The sequence below is a fragment of the Tamandua tetradactyla genome, chromosome 6, assembly GCF_023851605.1.
Source record: "Tamandua tetradactyla isolate mTamTet1 chromosome 6, mTamTet1.pri, whole genome shotgun sequence".
Taxonomy (NCBI): domain Eukaryota; kingdom Metazoa; phylum Chordata; class Mammalia; order Pilosa; family Myrmecophagidae; genus Tamandua; species Tamandua tetradactyla.
Genome location: NC_135332.1, coordinates 75,343,629 through 75,362,398, shown reverse-complemented (window position 1 = coordinate 75,362,398; position 18,770 = coordinate 75,343,629). Strand labels below are relative to the sequence as shown.

Here is an 18,770-nt window from a genome sequence, read left to right as displayed (position 1 = left end):
AGTGCTGGAGAGGATGCGGAGAAAGAGGCACACTTATCCACTGCTGGTGGGAATGTCAAATGGTGCAACCACTGTGGAAGGCAGTTTGGCGGTTCCTCAAAAAGCTGAATATAGAATTGCCATACGACCCAGCAATACCATTGCTAGGTATCTACTCAAAGGACTTAAGGGCAAAGACACAAACGGACATTTGCACACCAATGTTTTTAGCAGCGTTATTTGCAATTGCAAAGAGATGGAAATAGCCAAAATGTCCATCAACAGAAGAGTGGCTAAACAAACTGTGGTATATACATACGATGGAATATTATGCAGCTTTAAGACAGGATAAACTTATGAAGCATGTAATAACATGGATGGACCTAGAGAGCATTATGCTGAGTGAGTCTAGCCAAAAACTAAAGGACAAATACTGTATGGTCCCACTGATGTGAACGGACATTCGAGAATAAACTTGGAATATGTCATTGGTAACAGAGACCAGCAGGAGTTAGAAACAGGGTAAGATAATGGGTAATTGGAGCTGAAGGGATACAGACTGTGCAACAGGACTAGATACAAAAACTCAAAAATGGACAGCACAATAATACCAAATTGCAAAGTAATCATGTTAAAACACTGAATGAAGCTGCATCTGAGCTATAGGTTTTTTTTTTTACTATTATTATTACTTTTATTTTTTTTCTCTATATTAACATTCTATATCTTTTTCTGTTGTGTTGCTAGTTCTTCTAAACCGATGCAAATGTACCAAGAAACGATGATCATGCATCTATGTGATGATGTTAAGAATTACTGATTGCATATGCAGAATGGTATGATTTCTAAATGTTGGGTTAATTTCTTTTTTTCCGTTAATTAATAATAAAAAAAAAACTTCAACTTCTGTGTAAGACCAAAGGAGGAAATGTTTACTTTGTGCAAAATTTATATTTTCTGTAGCACATTAGCTAATTTAACTTGCATAGTCTGTCTATTTGAACACCACAGTTATATGGAACCTTGAATAGGGCATGAGATCTTCTTGGCTTGTACAGGTTAGTGTGATGCCCCAATATATCCCGGAGCATTCTGGGCAGAAAATAAAGAAGTTTTTGGAAAGTCCCCTTCAGGGATGGGGAAAATGTGAAAATACTAAATTTTTCCACCTGGGGAATTCCTGATATTCTCACAAGCAATGAGGACAACCATTCAATAGGCTGAGCCCTCAATCTTGGAATTGAGGATTATTCCTGCAAAGGAGAAAATAAGCCTACTCATAATTATGCCTAAGAGTCACCCCCAGAGAACCTCTTTTGTGGCTCAGATGTGGCCTCTCTCTCTAAGCCAACTCGGCAGGTGAACTCACTGCCCTCCCCTCTAAGTGGGACACGACTCCCAGGGGTATAAATCTCCTCGCCAACAGAGGACATGACTCCAGGGGACAAAGTGGGACCCAGCATCATGGGATTGAGAAAGCCTCTTGACCAAAAGGGCAAGGAAAGAAATGAGACAAAATAAAGTTTCAATGGCTGAAATATTTTAAACTGAGTTGAGAGGTTATCCTGGAGGTTATTCCTATGCATTATATAGATAACCCTTTTCAGTTTTTCATGTATAAGAATAATTAGAAAGACATACCTGAAACTGTTGAACTGTAATCCAGTAACCTTGATTCTTAAACATGACTGAATAACTATAGAGCTTTCACAATGTGACTGTGTGATTTTGAAAACCTTGTACTGATACTCTCCTTCCAGTGAATGGACAGAAGAGTAGGAAAATAAGGGCAAAAAATAAATAATGGGATGGTGGTGGTCAGGGGTATGGGATGTTCTGGGTGTCCGTTTTTATTCTTATTTTTGGAGTAATGAAAATGTTCAAAAACTGTGGTAGAGAATGCACAACTATATGATGAAACTGTGAACTAATGACTGCCCACTTTGGATGATTATTGGTATGTGAATATATCTCAATAAAATTGCATTAAAAATAAGTTTTTGAGGCAGGACAATTATATGGGTCAGAAATTCAGGTCTACATAAAGGAAGAACACTGAGGAAGGGACAAATGAATTATTCTGAATTGAGCTGGAAGACAATGACCTCAACCGATCCTAATAAAAGGGCACTGGGTGGCTCAGCCTTAGGGCCCTGTGATGAGCGGCTGCAGTGTCACAGGTGCTGGCAGGGCCCTGGTGTTGGGCTCGTGGCTTCACGAAGCACTGAGACAGTGGTGTTACCTGAGGTGGGCTCAGTTCAAAGTGTATATGGTCAACTCTAAGGCAACCCCGAAATTCTGAAAATCAAATATAATTCATATGCTGAGAGGAGATAAAATTGAATTGTATAAAATGTTCAATTAAAACCAATACATTAGAAAACTGGGAAAAGGAACAACGAAGTGGACAAATCGAGAACAGTATCAAACATGGCAGACACCCAATTATGTCCAGTCACTGTGAATGTGAATGGTCTAACTACAACAATGAAAAGGAAGGACTGTCGGAGTGGATAACAAAAAAACACCCAACTATATGCTGTCTCCAAGAAACCCATCTGAAAGACAGACTCAAGTAGGTTGAAAGTGTAGAGCTTGAGAAAGCCATGCCATACTAACAACTAATCAAAAGGGGGTGGAGTCACTGTACCCAAAAATGACAGATTTCACATTCTTTCAATGCTCGCAGGGACTATCTGCCAAAAAGCTCCAACAAACCTCAAATGACTATGTTCACTAACAAGAGCGGAATTACGCTAAAAGCCAGTAACAAAATGCTAATCAGAAAATCCCCAGCTACTGACAACTAAAATCACATGAGCAACCCATGGACCAAAGAAGAGATCAAAATGGAAATTGGAAAATATTTTGAATTAAATGATTAGGGAGATAGAAAACATGAAGACTTGTTAGATGAAGGTAAAGCAGTGTTCAGAGGGAAATCTATAGTTTTAAATGCACATATGATTATGGAAGAAAGGCTAAAAGTTTCCATATTAAGAAGCTAGCAGATCAGACTTCAAGAAGGAAGGAAACAATAAAGATAAGAGCTGGAAATTAAGAAAGAAAACAAATGTACGACAGAGAAAAATCCAGAAAGCCAAACAAAAGTGGCTCCTTTTAAAAGATTAGTAAAACCAGCAGCCCCCCACACACACACACACACACAGGAAGAGCAAAAAGAGAAACAAATTTCCAGTATCAGAATTTAAAAAGGACAGTACTACAGATCCACAGTCATTATAATAAGAGAATATATCACATCGTTAACAAGTTAGATGAAATGCACAAATTCTTCAAAAGATAAAGCAATAAATTTGACAGAATAAGAAATAGAAAACCCATATAGTCCATTATCTATTCAAAAAAATTCCATTCATTATTGAAGTATAATTTTTCCCATAAAGAAAACTTCAGGTTCTTATGGCTTCACCAGTGAATTCTTCCAAACACTTGGAGAAGAAATAACATCAGTGTTGCATAAAGTCTTGCAGAGAATAGAGAGAGATGGAACCTTTCCCAACTCATTTTATGATACTAGCATAAACCCTGAAATCCCTGATATTAAAATCTGACAAAAACACTGCAGGAAATATTAAAAATCTAACAAAGTAAAAAGGTGATGTAAAATCATGACCAAACTGGTATTTACTACAGGAATGCAATGGTAGCATATTATTTGAAACTCAAAGTTTCACATTTATAGAAAACAAGAATAAAACCACATGAAAATTTTTTATAGATGAAGGGAAAGCAGCTAGAAAACCAGTCGAGTGAAGCGTGGCACCCTGCCGAGACCAGAAGGCCTGTGAGCACTGCGGGTGGGCCTGGCCCACATGACGGGGCGACCACTCCTTATCTCTCACCATGCACAGAGGATATGACTCTGTAGAGAAAACTATTAAATGAATGCATAGAAACAGCAGTATTACTAGAAACAAAGTCAACAAGCAAAAGTCATTTGTATTTCTATATATATATCAAAAACAAAGAGAAAATAAAATTTTTAAAATACTATTTGCAACTGCATCAAAAAGAATCGAGTAACCTGGAGCAAGTCTAACGAGCTGTGCACACAACCTCTAAAACCTGGGAGCACTGCGCTGCCTGGTAACCCTAAAACCTGGGAGCACTGCGCTGCCTGGTAACCCTAACACCTGGGAGCACTGCACTGCCTGGTAACGGGGCGGTCCTCCATGTTCATGGGCATCTGAGCACTCCAGATCAAACTGTGGATTCCAAGCAACCTTAAACTCCTGGTAGGTCTTATTGTGCAAATTGACAGGTTGATTCTAAAAGTGTTACGGAAATGGGACCAAAAGAAGCTGCGGCAACCCTGAAGAAAAGACAAGGACTGGCTCTCCCAGTAGTTGGCTCATGTGAGCAGAAGGGTCCGGGGAACAGAAGAGAGGCCCCAGAAGGAAACGCACACATGGTGATGGTGACAGTGCAGGGGTGGGCGCAGGGCTGGGCCAACCACGATCGAAAGGACTGCAAATCTAAATCTGAAAGGTAAAACCACAGCGCTTTCAGGAAAAAACGACTGTCTACATAACCTTGGAGTAGACATATTCCTTAAACAGGACCAATACAATAAAATAAAAAGGGAAAACGGACAATTAGAATATACTAAAATCTAGGAACCTGTGTTCATCAAGGATTTGACACTACCAGAGAATGGAAAGGCCTCAGAGGAGAAGCTGCCAGCAATCCTGAGTCAGCAAACAGAATGCATGGAGAAGCCCCACAAATGGCACCAAAAGACCACCTAGAACAAGGACTTAACAGAAGAGGATGTCCAAACAGCCAGTAAACTCTGCGAGAAGTGCTCGGCCTCCCTTGTCAAACCAGCACATGCCCAGCAGAGCAGCTACAGCACAGGGGAGAAAGATTTCTTCCTAAAGAATTCCTCTCCTTGATGTGTCTACCTGCAGGGCGGAAACCTGTCCCACACAGGGGCCTGGAACATGCTGCTCACGCCAGGTGGAGCTTAGCCGTGGGCAGCAGCGGCTGAGGTGGAGAAGCTTTGGGGCGCCGTCCGGGTGATGGTTATGGATCCTGCGCCCTTAGGATCTATGCTCTTTCTGTCCAGGCTGTTCTTCCATGAACAATTCCAGCAGCCTTTCAAACCGAGGTCCAGAGGCACACAGCCAGAGAGGCTCAGATCTGTGACGAAAGTCACAGGTGGGAGGCAGTGACAGCCCGGCAGAGCCGGTGGCTCACGTCAATGCCCTTCTCTCCCCAAGGACACGGACAGGCCCCATCCCCCCAGTGACAGCACAGAACTGGAACCACTGTCTTGGAGAACACAACAGGTCACGGACAGCACGCGTGGATGGAAGCCGGGGTTACCTTGGAAACCATCTGTGGCCGTGGCACCTGCAGGAGGTCGCAGAGGCGGTTCCGCTGGCCTCTCACTACCTGGAGCTCCGCGTCCCTGTGGGGAGGAGAGGCCGTCAGACCCAGCAGGTGAGCTTTACCAACTCCAGTAAACCCAAGGTATCTTAAATAGTGAGATATTAGGGAAGAAGAGGCAAGAAACTGCAAAGCAGGTCTCTGGGCTGAAGATACCCCCTCTTTTCTTGAAAGACTCCACCTTCAGTGAAGCTCTATGTCTGCGCCTGGGAACACAGAAGAAGACGGGGGCAAGCAGAGCCAGGCACAGCTCCCTAGGGCCCAGGGGGAGTGGAGAGACCAAGGGCCTCACGGGTGGGCTAGACCAAAAGCCTGCATGAATGGGGCAGTAAGAGAAAAGATGGGAAAACCACAGTGTCCATCCAGGAGGCCCGATATCCAACCCTTACATATTTCAGACAGAAAGAACAGGAAACAGTGGTAAAAATTATCAAAGAAAGGATAAAGTCCTTGAGAGAATTCAGATAATCATGGGATAAAAAGAAGAGCCCAAAGGAGCTCCTAAGGTGGGGGAAATTTGCCCACATCCATGGTGAGGGGTCCCGTGGGGGCATGAGGACCACAGCTGAGGAGCCGCAGGGCGCTAGGCTGCGTGGCCCCACGGAAGCAACACCGGCACAGGACATGCCTCGCAGTGCGCCCACCCCTGCACTGTCACCATCACCGTGTGTGTGGTTTCCCTTCTGGGGCCTCTCTTCTGTTCCCCGGACCCTTCTGCTGAGTCAATTTCTAACCCCAGACTCTACACCCAGGCAAATGTTCCAGAAATCTCCCCTGAACCCTTTCTCAGGAAGCTGCCAGAGGACAAGCTCCATCAAACTAAGGGGTGTGCCCACAAGCAAACCAGGAATCGAAGAAATGAGGGATCCACCCCACAAACACAAAAGGAAAATCTGTGGCTCAGAGACGTGGAAATGCCCAAAGGAGGCCCGGGAGAGCTGGGAGTGGGCCAGAACAGGCAGGGAAGGGGTCACAGAATTTATTATGAGGTTTTCCTTTTTCGCCATGATTTGACTTTCAAAGCTCTTTATCATAAAATGGTATTTAAGAGCTGAAAGGAAATATAGATAACTCTGAGCATCCCTAGGGGGACCCCAAGAAAACCACAGTGGACCCTCAAGGAACGCGGAGGAGCCAAGCACTCACCAGGCCGTGTCACCCAGCACAGCCAGAACTTCGTCCAGAGCTGCCGCGTCCATCACCTCATCGCCATAGGTCAGCACCATCTCGTACACTTGGCTGGCCGTGGCCTTCCGGATCTGGGGCAGAGACCAGAGGTCAGTGGGAGGCCCAGGGCCCCGAGGGGAGCAGAGGCCCAGGGTGGGGATGGGGCTGTGTACAGTATGAGCAAGGGCTGGGACCCCGAGTTCTGAATCCAGCCAGAAAGCCTAGCCAGGACAGGAACTGTGACCAAGCACAGGTGGCCAAGTGCAGTCAGAGCCAGGCCTGCTGTTCCTACTTGAATGCTTCAGTAGAAACCTGGCCCTTTGTCAGGAAACCAATCTCACCAGTTTTCTTGTTGGTCCCTGGGGATAAAGCCAACTTCTTCAGCCAGGGGGCTCAGGTCCCTGGAGACCTGTCAAAGCCCCAGTGCAGGGCCCACCCTGGAATTTCTGATGGGGTGGGGCCAGAAACCTGCATTTCTAACTAGCCCCCACCCCAGGTGCTGAGGCTGCAATCCTGTACTCAGAGAACCACCGAACCAAGTAAATGCTATTTTTACATCGATCATTCCAAGAAGTTTTTTTCAGCTAGAGGAAAAACAGAATTCTAGGAATTTAACTCCGGGGGTGGGGATCTCAGGTGCCTGGCATTGCCCACCCCCACCCCCCAGGTGTAGCTGAGCTTCTACCTGATACTTCTATGAGCCCCTGAACTCAAGCCTGCAGGGCCCACCCTAGCACAGCCTGCAGCAAGGCCTGCCTCCCACTTCACACAAACACCTGAGCCCGAGCATCTGCCCAGCTTGTCTGCTGCCCTAGAGAAGAAGCTAGGCAGAAGACAACTGGACCCTGCCCCAGGGCAGGCGTAGCCCGGTGGGTTCCTGCAGGGCTCCACAGCCTGATGAGCTGGGGCTGGGTGGGCGCCCTAAGTCCCCATGTGAGCCAGCACACTCAACCAGGTGAGAGAGCCACGGCGGGCACAGGCCAGCACACGGGCCACGCGGCAGAGGCCACCCACGCCTGGCTTCCGAGCCGGCTCATGAGGATCCTCAGCCCTCATGTGTGCAGTGCAAGATACAGATTCTAGAACCAAATGATGATTTTCTGGTAATTCTCTTTGGCACAGAGCTCTTTATAAAGATCATTTAGCAGTAATATGGTTAACAAAGCAATTGAGCTAAAGAGCAAATATGTTTTACACAGCTACTTTTTTTTTTAATTTACTAGATTATGAAAGATTGGAGACCAGGGCCTTGAAAAATATGAAACACAATATAATTACACATATACATATATATGTTTAAACATGCAGCATCATTTTTAGTACCAATGATAACAATACAACAGCACAGGATGGTAAAGTAGTTGACATACTATGATGAAAATAAACCCTAAGAAAACTTGAAAAAGTAAATTCCAGCCATCAAATCTTTATACCAACATACCAATATCCTATTGGGTAGATATTTATAAAAATGCACACAGAAAAATGAACAAATATGTATTTTGAATAAAATTACTACCGAAAATTTTAAAGCAGAAGCATATAAAAGTAAAGCTTTTAAATACTGGCCCACATGGTGGCTTATCACACACGGCAGCATGTTTCAGTGGCCACGGGCCCACCCCCATCTCGTGAGTGCTAGATCCCCACCATCCTGCCAGAAGAAGTCCCGCTAAGCGCCTTGGTCAGCGTAAACCTGACCGACACTTAGAAGGGACGTTCCACCCGTGTCTACAAAATTGCAAGACGATAAAATCATAGGGTAGGAGAGAAGATCATGAGACAGGACAGGAAGAAACAACATCCAACCCTGCCTCTGATACAGTGCCTGTCATTTACTAATCACCACTGTAAGCACAAATAGTCCATACCACAAATACTAATTCTAGAAATATCAACACATGCAATCCTCACTACAATCCTGTGAGACAGGTAATGACATTCCCACTTTATAGATGAGGAAACACAGCAAGTGAGATAACTTGTTCAAAACCTTACAATAGTTAGGGACGAAGCTGGGGTTTGTTTTATAACAGAGTCTTGGACCTGCTCCATTCATTATGCTGCCTCTCAATCTGAATCATAGAACTTGACTTTTAACCACTTATCAAGTATTTAGTAAGTATTTATCGGCTAGGCAATGTGAATTCCCCAAAATATTTTTCCTAAGTCCAGGAAATGTACAATCTTGCTCATGAGCCAAAAAAATGTAAAGACAGTAGGAAAGTCACTTTCCATCTTATTGCCTTTAATGTATTATTTTTGCAGTGCTTTTTTATCTTTATTTGTGTTTATTTTTTATTGGAGAATGTTCTAGTTTGCTAGCTGCCGGAATGCAATATACCAGAAACGGAATGGCTTTTAAAAGGGGGATTTAATAAGTTGCTAGTTTACAGTTCTAAGGCTGAGAAAATGTCCCAATTAAAACAAATCTATAGAAATGTCCAATTAAAGGCATCCAGAGAAAGATACCTTTGTTCAAGAAGGCCGATGACGTTCAGGGTGTCTCTCCCATCTGGAAAGGCACATGGTGAACACCGTCAGGGTTCCTCTCTCAGCTGGAAGGGCACATGGTGAACACAGCATCATCTGCTAGCTTTCTCTCCTGGCTTCCTGTATCATGAAGCTCCCTGGGAGGCGTTTTCCTTCTTCATCTCCAAAGGTCGCTGGCTCATGGACTCTCTGCTTTGTGGTGCTGTTCCTTCTGAATCTCCCATTCTCCAAAACGTTTCCTCTTTTATTGGACTCCAATAACCAATCAAGACCCACCCAAATGGGTGGAGACATGTCATCACCTAATCCAGCTTAACAACCACTCTTGACTAAATCACAGCATCCAAGGAGATGATCTGATTACATTTTCAAACATGCAGTACTGAATAGGGATTATTCTACCTTTATGAAATGGGATTTTGATTAAAACATGGCTTTTCTAGGGGGCATACATACTTTTAAACCAGCACAGAGAAGCTGTGGGTTTATAGAAAAATCATGTAAAAATCAGCACAGAGAAGTTGTGGGTTTATAGAAAAATCATGCATAAAATACAGAATTCCCGCATTAACACTTTAACAGCTTGGATTGGTGTAGTACATTTGTTACAGCTAATGAAAGCTAGTTTTTTTATAACTGCAATATTAACTAAGTCCATGGTTTAACTTACGGGGCACTATTTTTGTTGTGCAGTTCCATGGGTTTTTTTTAACTTTTTTTAATTTTAGTAACATATATGCAACCTAAAATTTCCCCTTTAAACACATTCAAATATATAATTCAGTGCTGTTTAATTCATTCCAATGTTGTGTAACCATCACTTTGATGTTTCAAAGAAGCTATTTAATGCTAATTAGTCAAGCACAAGTCTCAATTCTTTAAATGTATTATCTTTGGCTCTCACAGTAATTTTGCAAAGTGGCTCAATTTTATCATTCAGACAGCCTGTCTTAGAGAAGTGAGACTTGTTTCCCGTGATCACTCAGGTAATAAGGGAAAAGGCCAGAATTCAAAACTGAATTAGAAGGTTATGGGCATCACACTAGTATTAAAAGAAATGAAAGATCAGTATGATCTGCCCCAGCAACAACAGCTTCAAGGAGGAATTAGTTCATCATTTCTCTATAGAATGTTGAATTATGGGTATGATTCCAAAAGGCTGGGAGCTGAGGTGGAAAGGGGCCTAGTGCCCCACAGGCAAGCTGAGAACAGCTTGGGGACAGTCTGTCCCACTGATGTGCAGAAGGGGGAAGAGCTGGACATAAATCTGGGTAAATGAGGTTGTGATGATCAGGTTCTGGTGTCAGCTTGGCCAAGTGATGACGCCCAGTCGTCTGGTCAGACAAGCACTGGCCTGACCATTGCTGCAAGGATAGTTTGTAGCTGGTTGAGTAAATCATCGGTTGATTAATTGCATCTGTGGCTGATTACATCTATGCTCAACTAAGGTGTGTCTCCCACAGAGGGATAATTGGATCAGCTGAAGGCTTTTAAGGAAGAAGAGAGCCTCTTTCACTGCTTCTTCAGCCACGAGCCTCTCCTGTAGAGTTAGTCGAGACCCTCCCTTCATGGGAGCCACCAGATTCACAGCCTGCCCTGCGGCCTTTGAACTCTTCCATTCCCAAGGCTGCATGAGACACCTTTATAAATCTCCTATTTACAGATCTCTCCTGTTGGTTCTATTTCTCTAGAGAACCCTAACACAGAGGTGAAGCCAGATTAAGGAGGTCCCGAGAAACAGCAGAGATGCTTGGACTCAGCGTGACAAGAAGTAAGGCTGGAAAGGCTTTTTCACAAGGCAGAAGGCACGATCGGAGCAGAGTTTGAGGAAGACGAATCTGCCAGCAATGCACAGGACAGATGCTATTTGAAGACCATATATTGTTATAGTCCTTGATGATTCCTTCAGAGTGTGTTGTATATTTTTCTCCCCTCAGTCAGATTATAAACTCCCAAAAGGTAGAGACCACACTTTCAGCATTTAGCCCAGCGCTGGGCTGTTACCCTTGATGGTTAGCAGTGTAGATGAGCCATCTAAATGACTGGGGACATTCAAATGTTTCAGGCATTCAAGACAGACGAACAATGTCTCGCCTAGACTAGAATAAAAGGATGCTTTTCTCTAAGTCAGATGTTAGAACTCTTTGTCCAGTGACATGGAAATTTATCTAAAAGGAGAGGAAGGTTAAGAAAGAAAAGAATAAAAACAAGGGCAGTACTGCTAGGAGACAGGCTAATGCTAAATTAGGGTTGTTGGTCCATAGATGTGCTACATCTACTTTTTTAAAAACAGAAGCAGAGTTTGTTACAGCATTTATTAACTCACAAGAAACAGGCCTGGAGAAGAAAGGCACACCCAAGCTCCGAGAAACAGCACCTAACATCACACGTAGAGACAGGAGGTGCAAGGCAGCCAGGACCACAGCTGCTTGTCCCTCTGTCCCTCCTACACAGGGCCGAGAGGAACACTTGTCCTCTGTCCAAACACCCATCTGTGTCCTCCTGTTGGTCTACAACATCATCCGTCTGTCTGTCCATCCATCCATCCAACTATCTACCCGCCTATCTATCCATCCTCCCATCTGCCCATCCATCTGTCCAACCATTCTCCCGGCCAGCAACCACTGGTCCACCCATTTACTTTTCCTTTGAGGTGCAGATAAGGGTATTTTCATAGGCAACATTCTGTAACCTGTAGAATTCTTTTAATTCTTATACCAGAAATGTGGTAAACACTTTTAACTATATACTGAAAAGAAAAAAAGAAGCAATATAAGAAATTACAAGCAAAAGTCAAATTAAATGTAAGCAATCACTGAAAACTGAAAGTGGAATGAGACAATTGAACCCACCCCAGCTGCAGCCCTCTGGAGCCTGGGAAAGGTCTCCATGCCCCACGTGGGTGGCCCTGCACATCTCATCCTCCCAGAAGGTGAGGAAGTTGTCAGCCAAGACTCTGAGTTCGGGCAGGGTTCCCTCTTGGGAGGGGCTCCAACTTGTAGGGGCAGGAAAGCATCAGACGTCACCCCATAACTCAGGAGGCGACACCAGGGTGGTCGCTGCCAGCAACTGTCAAACTCCCCAGGCCAAGCTGGGGGAGAAGTTGATGGGTGGTGCCAACCACACCATCACTAGGACTCACGTACCACCTACAGTTCAAACTAGGGTGCCACGGCGAGATACACGTGGGGACAGAAGAGATGAGGTGTTTGACGACACAGAGGCACAACCATGGAAGACAGGGACTATTCTTTCTGAACCTTTCAGCCTAGCCTCCCCAGAAGTAGCAGCTCCCCTCCTAGTGGAGTCAGTGTGGCAAAACGACTTGTCATGAGCGCTGTCAGAGACCCCGAGATGCTGGGGTGCTCTGCAGCTGCCACCTCTGTCTTCCAGGCAGGCCAGTATAATCCTGAAACAGCACCCCATGCACTGACAGGCAGGCTCTTAAAACATGCTCTGCCAGGGGGGCCTCTGCCAGCGTCCCCGGCAGGTGGGGGGCACACAAGGGACTCTGGCCGAGTTGGGGGGCTGAAGTGAGTGATCCTGTCTGGGGAGGGAGCCGGGCTCCCCACCGACTCTACTGCCACCATCAATTTTGAGGTTCCTGTGTGTTAAGAGCCTAACAAATTTCAGAGGGGCGACCCCAGGCAACTGGAGCCACCTGACTGGGGGTGCTCCAATTCTGTGTGCTCTACTCCTCCACCACTCTGCTTTGAACTTTCTTTGGATCGATACAAAAGGAATGTCAGCTTTTCCCATCCAGGGGAGCCAGGGGTCTCCACCTGGACAGACAGACCTGCAGCAGCTCCCCACACGCGGTGTGCTTTCCAAGTGTCAGACTCCATTCAGCTAGAAACACATCACTCGCAATGTTCTCTCTCCCTTTCTGTGAGGACCAGCTTTGACTTCTGAGTTACTTCAAGGGCATTATTTTCCAATTCCTACCTCCTATCTGAAGTTTCACCACACGTCAGTCATGTCTGCAGAGTGAGTGTGCAGCTGCGGTGTGGCTGTGGCATGCCACCTGGAGATGTGTGACCACATGGCCCCTGTGAGCAGACCACCTGGCCTGGCCAGGCCCACCACGCATGCCAGTTTCCATGCCAGACTTTACATCGCATCAAAGTCACAAAAAACATTTACTTTCATCTTTTTGTTAGTGAGCTGTTCAAGTCTAAAGCAATAAATATGATTTGAAAAAATGCAAGATACTCACGATGGGAAATGGGTGGCAGAGAAGGAGAGACAACTGGACAAGGACTTTCTTTCTCACGTCCCCTGGAAACTGGATCATTCCACAAAACCTATGTGAGACCACAACAGTCACAACATCAGTCAGAGAAGGGCTCTGTGCTGCAGCCTCCCGAGGACTCCGTGGCAATCTGACGAGGGAAAACTGATTTGCTGGCACAGGTGGCCGTCCTGGGCCCATCACGCCCGGGCGTGCAGGTGCAGGTGCACACACGTGCTCTGGGAGAGCAAACCGGGGAAGCACTACTGCCCAGCTCTGCACTCGCCAAGGCCCTGAGATAAGCCTGGCCTACCCCGGCCGCAGGAGCAGTCTGGAGCTCAGCTACAGGTTGGCACGCTCTCCTTTCAGCATCTACTCATCTGCATCTTCTCATGTCACAGGGAAGGACACCACCTCCTGGGCACTGCTCATCTTGGGGCCTCATGAACTGGCTCCCATGCAGGCCCCAACTTGCCCCCCCCCAAGGTCCCATTCTGATGGCGCTGGCCATGGTGACTGTGGGGTCAGGGCAGGACTTGACTGCCCTGCGGGAGATAGAAGCGGTCACAGCGGGCTCGGCCAGCCGATCTGGGCTTCCTGACCTCTTACTAATAGTTTAGACAGTGTTAGAATTAGAATGAATTCTCCCTCTCTCAGGCACAATGCTCCAAACTCCCACCCAGAATCCCTGAGTCTGTGCTGGCCTTTCAGGGGCCAAGGCCTTCTCTCTACTTTCTCAGGCAAGTGACACTGAAAACTCACACTGCAATGCTTGATCGAAGTTTCTGGATGTCTTTTGACTTCTTGATTTCTTCCTTACAAAGTGCCAGCAATTTCACAGCGAAGGGGTGGCTGTAAGAAAACAAAGAGTACCATGCCAGTGATAAGCCTTAAAAATACGGATGGTAAAAGAATGGGGAAAAAGTATACACCACAAACTCAAAAGTAGCTGGTACAGCTATATTAGCACAAGACAAAATAGCGGGTAAAGCAAAAAGCATCACCATAAAGTAAAAGGGTCATTTAATAATAAGATTCAATCCTAAATTTGCATGTACCAAAAAATATAGCCTCAAAATACATAAAGCAAAATTGGCAAAAGTATAAAGAAAGATAAAAAAAAATCTATATTTGTTGCGGGAAACATTTTGTCCCACCATTTTATTTTGAAAATTTCAAACCAAGAAAATATATTTAAAAATCTTAAACAAAAGATTTAGTAAGTCAAATAATGCAATATATGAAAAGGACACTCATCACCACCAAATTGGGTATATTCCATGAAAGCTAAAATTGGTCTAATATTAGGTATAAGAAACTACACCCTGTAAAGCACCATTAACTAATCAAAATGGAAATCATGTGAATCAGTGATCTGGAACGGCATTTGAGGCACCCAGTGAAGATGATTTCCTATCCCATCTGAAACTACAGCCCTGGACAGACCCCTCGGAACAGCAGGAGACAAAGGGCCGTGACCACCAAGGCACAAGAAGTAATGAGGAGGGGGCTCCATGGTGTCCTGAACACCCCCCCCCCCAACCTTAGGCTCCAGTTCAGGGCACCTGGAGGGAGCATGGGGGAAACCATGGCAGCCACCCCAAGGTAAGGGCCTATGGCCAGAAGCCCAGGGAGGCCAGACAGCTAGAGTCCACAGAGCAGAGTGTCAGAGGGGCGGGGGCTTCCCAGGGGGCCCTGCCAAGGACACAGCAAGGACAGAGCAAGGACAAGTAGCACGTGCATTTGAGGCAATAGCCAGGCCTTGGCGACAATCTCCAAAAGGACTGCAGGAACCCCACCGTGCCTGTTTCCACCTGCCAGGCGAGCCACAGGGCAGTGGAAAGCAAGGTGCAGTGGGGGAGGACAACCCTACCCAACCAGGTTTAAAAGCAAAATACAAAAGGCCAGACTCTGTTCAAGACTTAACTGTGTGCCCAAGAAAAGCTGAAGCATATTTTCAGGGATACAGAAACAGACCACACACACCCATCCAGAACTCAGGACAGACACACAGGATCCGAGGGCCCTCAGTTCCGTTTATGCTCAGGTCCTGCCTGCATCTCAGACAGAGGCAGCAACCAGAGCAGCTGTGACCACAGCATGGACAGGTGGGCCCCTGGAGAGCCTCCGTCTGTCCTTTCATGGGCCTCTGCCCACCCCCCGGATGTTGGGTGTCACAGCAAGAGGCCTCTCTGGGTGATGGCCACAATGTCTCTTGATTAGATTTATTGATTGTACAGAAACGAGTCCAAGTCACAGTGAAAAATTATCTCCTCAAACTCTGACCTTGGATCTGAGTCCATTTCTTTAAAAATGTTATCTACTTTAACCAGAAAAGCAGCACTGAGTAGAAGAAAAACGTAAGCCCTCACTTCTCCTCCACGGTGAAGATGTCGAAGCACCCGTTGGCCAGCATCTGATCCAGTGTCTTCAGCAGCGGCACAGACACCCTGGGGGAGACAGCAGTGAGTCCACTGCCCCACGGCTCAGGCCACCCACCTGGAGCCGGTGCTGACAGGGCAGCCCCTGGGAGTACCCGTACCAGGTGCTACTCGTAGCCTCGGGCACACGTGGACTCTGAATAGTTGCGGAGCCAGCCAGAGCCATCCCCCCATTTCCCAGGTGAGGGTCCAAGGTCCCACCACAGCACTGGCTGGGTGGGGGTTCTGATCTCAAAGGCTCCATGTTAATGGGAAACCCACACTCGTTTCATCCCTGGGGCCACTGTGCAGACCTCACAGCTCACCTTCTGTTCCCAGGCACAGAGCCCAGGAGGTGGCAGTGACCCGAAACAGAGGGTGCTCCCCTCCCTGGGCGCCTCAGGACGATGGCAATCTGTCCATCCCACGCTGGCACAAAACTGCCCTTCAGCAGACCCATGGCCGTGGCTGGTGCAGGCTGGGATCCAACTCTGCCATGTGGGTGATACTCCCTGCCTTCTATGTTCAGGGGCCCACTCTGGGTTTCTGCCAGTCACACGACACCCCACAGAGAGAAGAGAGGGTGATCTCTCACCCCCCAAGTGATCTTACCAGGTAGGAAAGAGCACACGGCCTACCTGTCATTCGAGAGGTTATCCTGGAAGACCTGCAATAGTGTTCCACTGAAGGCGGCCATGGCCTGCACATCTCCCTGAATCTGCTTCATGTATGCAAAAAGACTCTGCGTGGAATAGCGGACCTGCGGCAGAGACACCCTCTTGGAAAGGTGGCAAGGAAGGCCACCTGCTGCCCCAGCCAAGGCTGCCACAGCGACAGCTGCTGCAGTGCCAAGAAGACTTGGGGGGCCAGTCCAGGCTGAAGGCACCCCACACAGCAATCTCGAGACAGAGGCGAGTGGTGAGATGCCGAGACCTTGCGAGCCCACCTCACGGAGACTCCGTGGCATCACCGGGCTCACCAGGAGGAGGGAAGCTCACAGAACCCCCCCCCACAGACACACAGCCAGCAAAGGGACCGAGGAGAGAGCTGAGCCATGAGCCGGCCAGCAGGCTCCTGTCAGAGCCTGACGCAGAGGCCGCAGAGCCTCACTGCAGGGCCCAGGGTGCTCCTGGGGCTGGACCCAGGGCCTCAGGCATGGGAGTGATGCCAGTGCTCAAAAGGGGGCAGGAGAGATGCCGGCTCTGCACTGGGGGCTCCCACACCATCTCAAGGCCCAAGGCCTGAGGCAGAAACAAGAACATACAAGAAACAAGGTATAACCATACAATGAAAAATGATGAAGAATAGGAAGATTTGAAAACAAATTGAATGTTTAGAAATAAAAAATAAAGCAAAAGCAGATGAAAGAGTGCTGAGGGCAGATGTAGTAAACGAAATGATACCTGCAGCCTTTAGAGAGAATGGGGAAGTAGGGGCACAAGGTGGCAAGAGGAGGGCGTGGACTGGAAGTGATGCAAAGCTGTGCACAGACGATGACAGACACAGCACCATGGCAGGGGTGGGCTGCATGGGGGCTGCAGAGGGGAGCCGCCTTCTGGGGCCCATAGCTGCATGCCAGCTCCAAAGCTGGGGAACGGTACTGTCAGACCCGCAAGCACCTGTCAGACTAGCACCCTGCACACAAACTACAGCAAAACCCAAATCTTTACAGACACTAGAGCAGGCTCAAGAGAAGGAGAATATGCCAGGAGGATGTGCCGGAGCAGCCACTACCACCTCTAGGAAGCAAAGGCGGTGCTGTGGCATCTGCCTGGCCCCAAACCGGCAGCAAGACACCCGGGCAATGTTCATGGTGACGAAGGAGCAATGGGCAGTCCTCGGTGTGTGCGAGGAGAACCAAAACACTCCTTTACCTTATGGCCTAGTAAAGATAATCATTTCACAGGCACAATTAAAAGCATACAAAGGGGCTGTGTGAATGCCAAGCCAGTTGGGAGAAATAATAGGGAATGAGGAAAACACAAAAACTTGATCCTAAAGACACATAAAAGAAACAAAGAAAAGGGGTCAAAGAGAAAGTTGTCAGGATAAAGTCCAAAAATGCTGGACAACAAAAGTACATTGAACTTGTGAACTGAAAGAGGGAAGCAAAAAGCAAAGCCGGAAGTGCAGGTGCACAGGCCATGCCGGGGCAGAGCCAGTGCAGGGGTGGGACCCATGGTGGGGTGCAGGGCAGGGCCGGGGCCCGCTGGCTGCACAGGGAACTGGAGTGCGGACGCAGCACGCAGCACAGGAGGGGCGTCTGCAGATCGGTGATGGCAAGGCAGTGCAGGGCTGAGCCTTAGCCGGGCTGCAGCTGGTGCCCAGGCCTTGTCCCTCTGAGCAAAGAGGATGGAAATTCAGGGTGAGTGGTGGGAGTCTGTGACACAGAGAACTGAGGAGGAAGAAGCTGCCCAGGAGGCCCTAACTCAGCTAAGGGACGCCACCAGCAGAGCCTCCGGTGGACGCAGGGGCAAGCAGAAACGCCACGCCCGGCGGGAAGCAACCAGCCTAACCCAGAACGTGGAAAATAACAGGACAAACGACCACTTTCTAAAAAAGAAATGACACTGAGAAAAAAGTCATGAGGAGGTGAGAGGGGGTGAGAGGAGGGCGAGGTATCGGAGGCTCCCGAAACATCTCTTCCACACCCAGTGGTGCACCTGGCAGGCATCCTGATTTAAACACGCTGTAATTTAAACAATTTAAACACGCACACACAGACACGCACATATAGCATGTGCACACACACAGGGATAATTTCTTCAATTATCTCAATTGAGATAATTGAGGAAATTAAATTGGGTGAACTTTAAGTGTGATAAGAGTGCTGTGGTTATGCTTTTTAAAAAGCCTTTATAAGAAATACAAAAAAAAAAGTACTTAAACATGAAATTATACAATTTCTGCAATTAGCCTTAAAACATTCCAAAAAGAAGGAAAATGTGTATTTATGTGTGTACAGGTTATGTGTGTGCATATTTTTGTACCTCAGTATCTGTGTGTGCATGTGTGCAGGTGCATGTTACTTGTGCGTGAGCATCTGTGTGTGCAGGTGCATGTTA

General features: G+C 47.0%; 1 protein-coding gene and 1 long non-coding RNA gene across 4 annotated transcripts in view; one reads left to right on the top strand and one right to left on the bottom strand.

Moving 5' to 3' along the window:
* Window positions 1-18,770, bottom strand: part of TBCD (tubulin folding cofactor D) — a 251,762-nt gene that overhangs the window by 11,682 nt on the left and 221,310 nt on the right. For all 3 annotated transcript variants that reach the window (XM_077166310.1, XM_077166311.1, XM_077166312.1), the window contains 6 exons: window positions 16,344-16,465; window positions 15,658-15,735; window positions 14,048-14,137; window positions 13,271-13,358; window positions 6,541-6,653; window positions 5,332-5,416 (listed from right to left, as the gene is read on the bottom strand). In XM_077166310.1, the coding sequence (XP_077022425.1) occupies window positions 5,332-5,416; window positions 6,541-6,653; window positions 13,271-13,358; window positions 14,048-14,137; window positions 15,658-15,735; window positions 16,344-16,465 (576 nt within the window). The remainder of the gene's footprint in view (window positions 1-5,331; window positions 5,417-6,540; window positions 6,654-13,270; window positions 13,359-14,047; window positions 14,138-15,657; window positions 15,736-16,343; window positions 16,466-18,770) is intronic.
* On the top strand, window positions 5,325-11,232 carry LOC143688421 (uncharacterized). The gene is made up of 3 exons (XR_013177988.1): window positions 5,325-5,448; window positions 6,482-6,671; window positions 10,746-11,232. It is a non-coding gene; the product is annotated as an uncharacterized LOC143688421 (long non-coding RNA).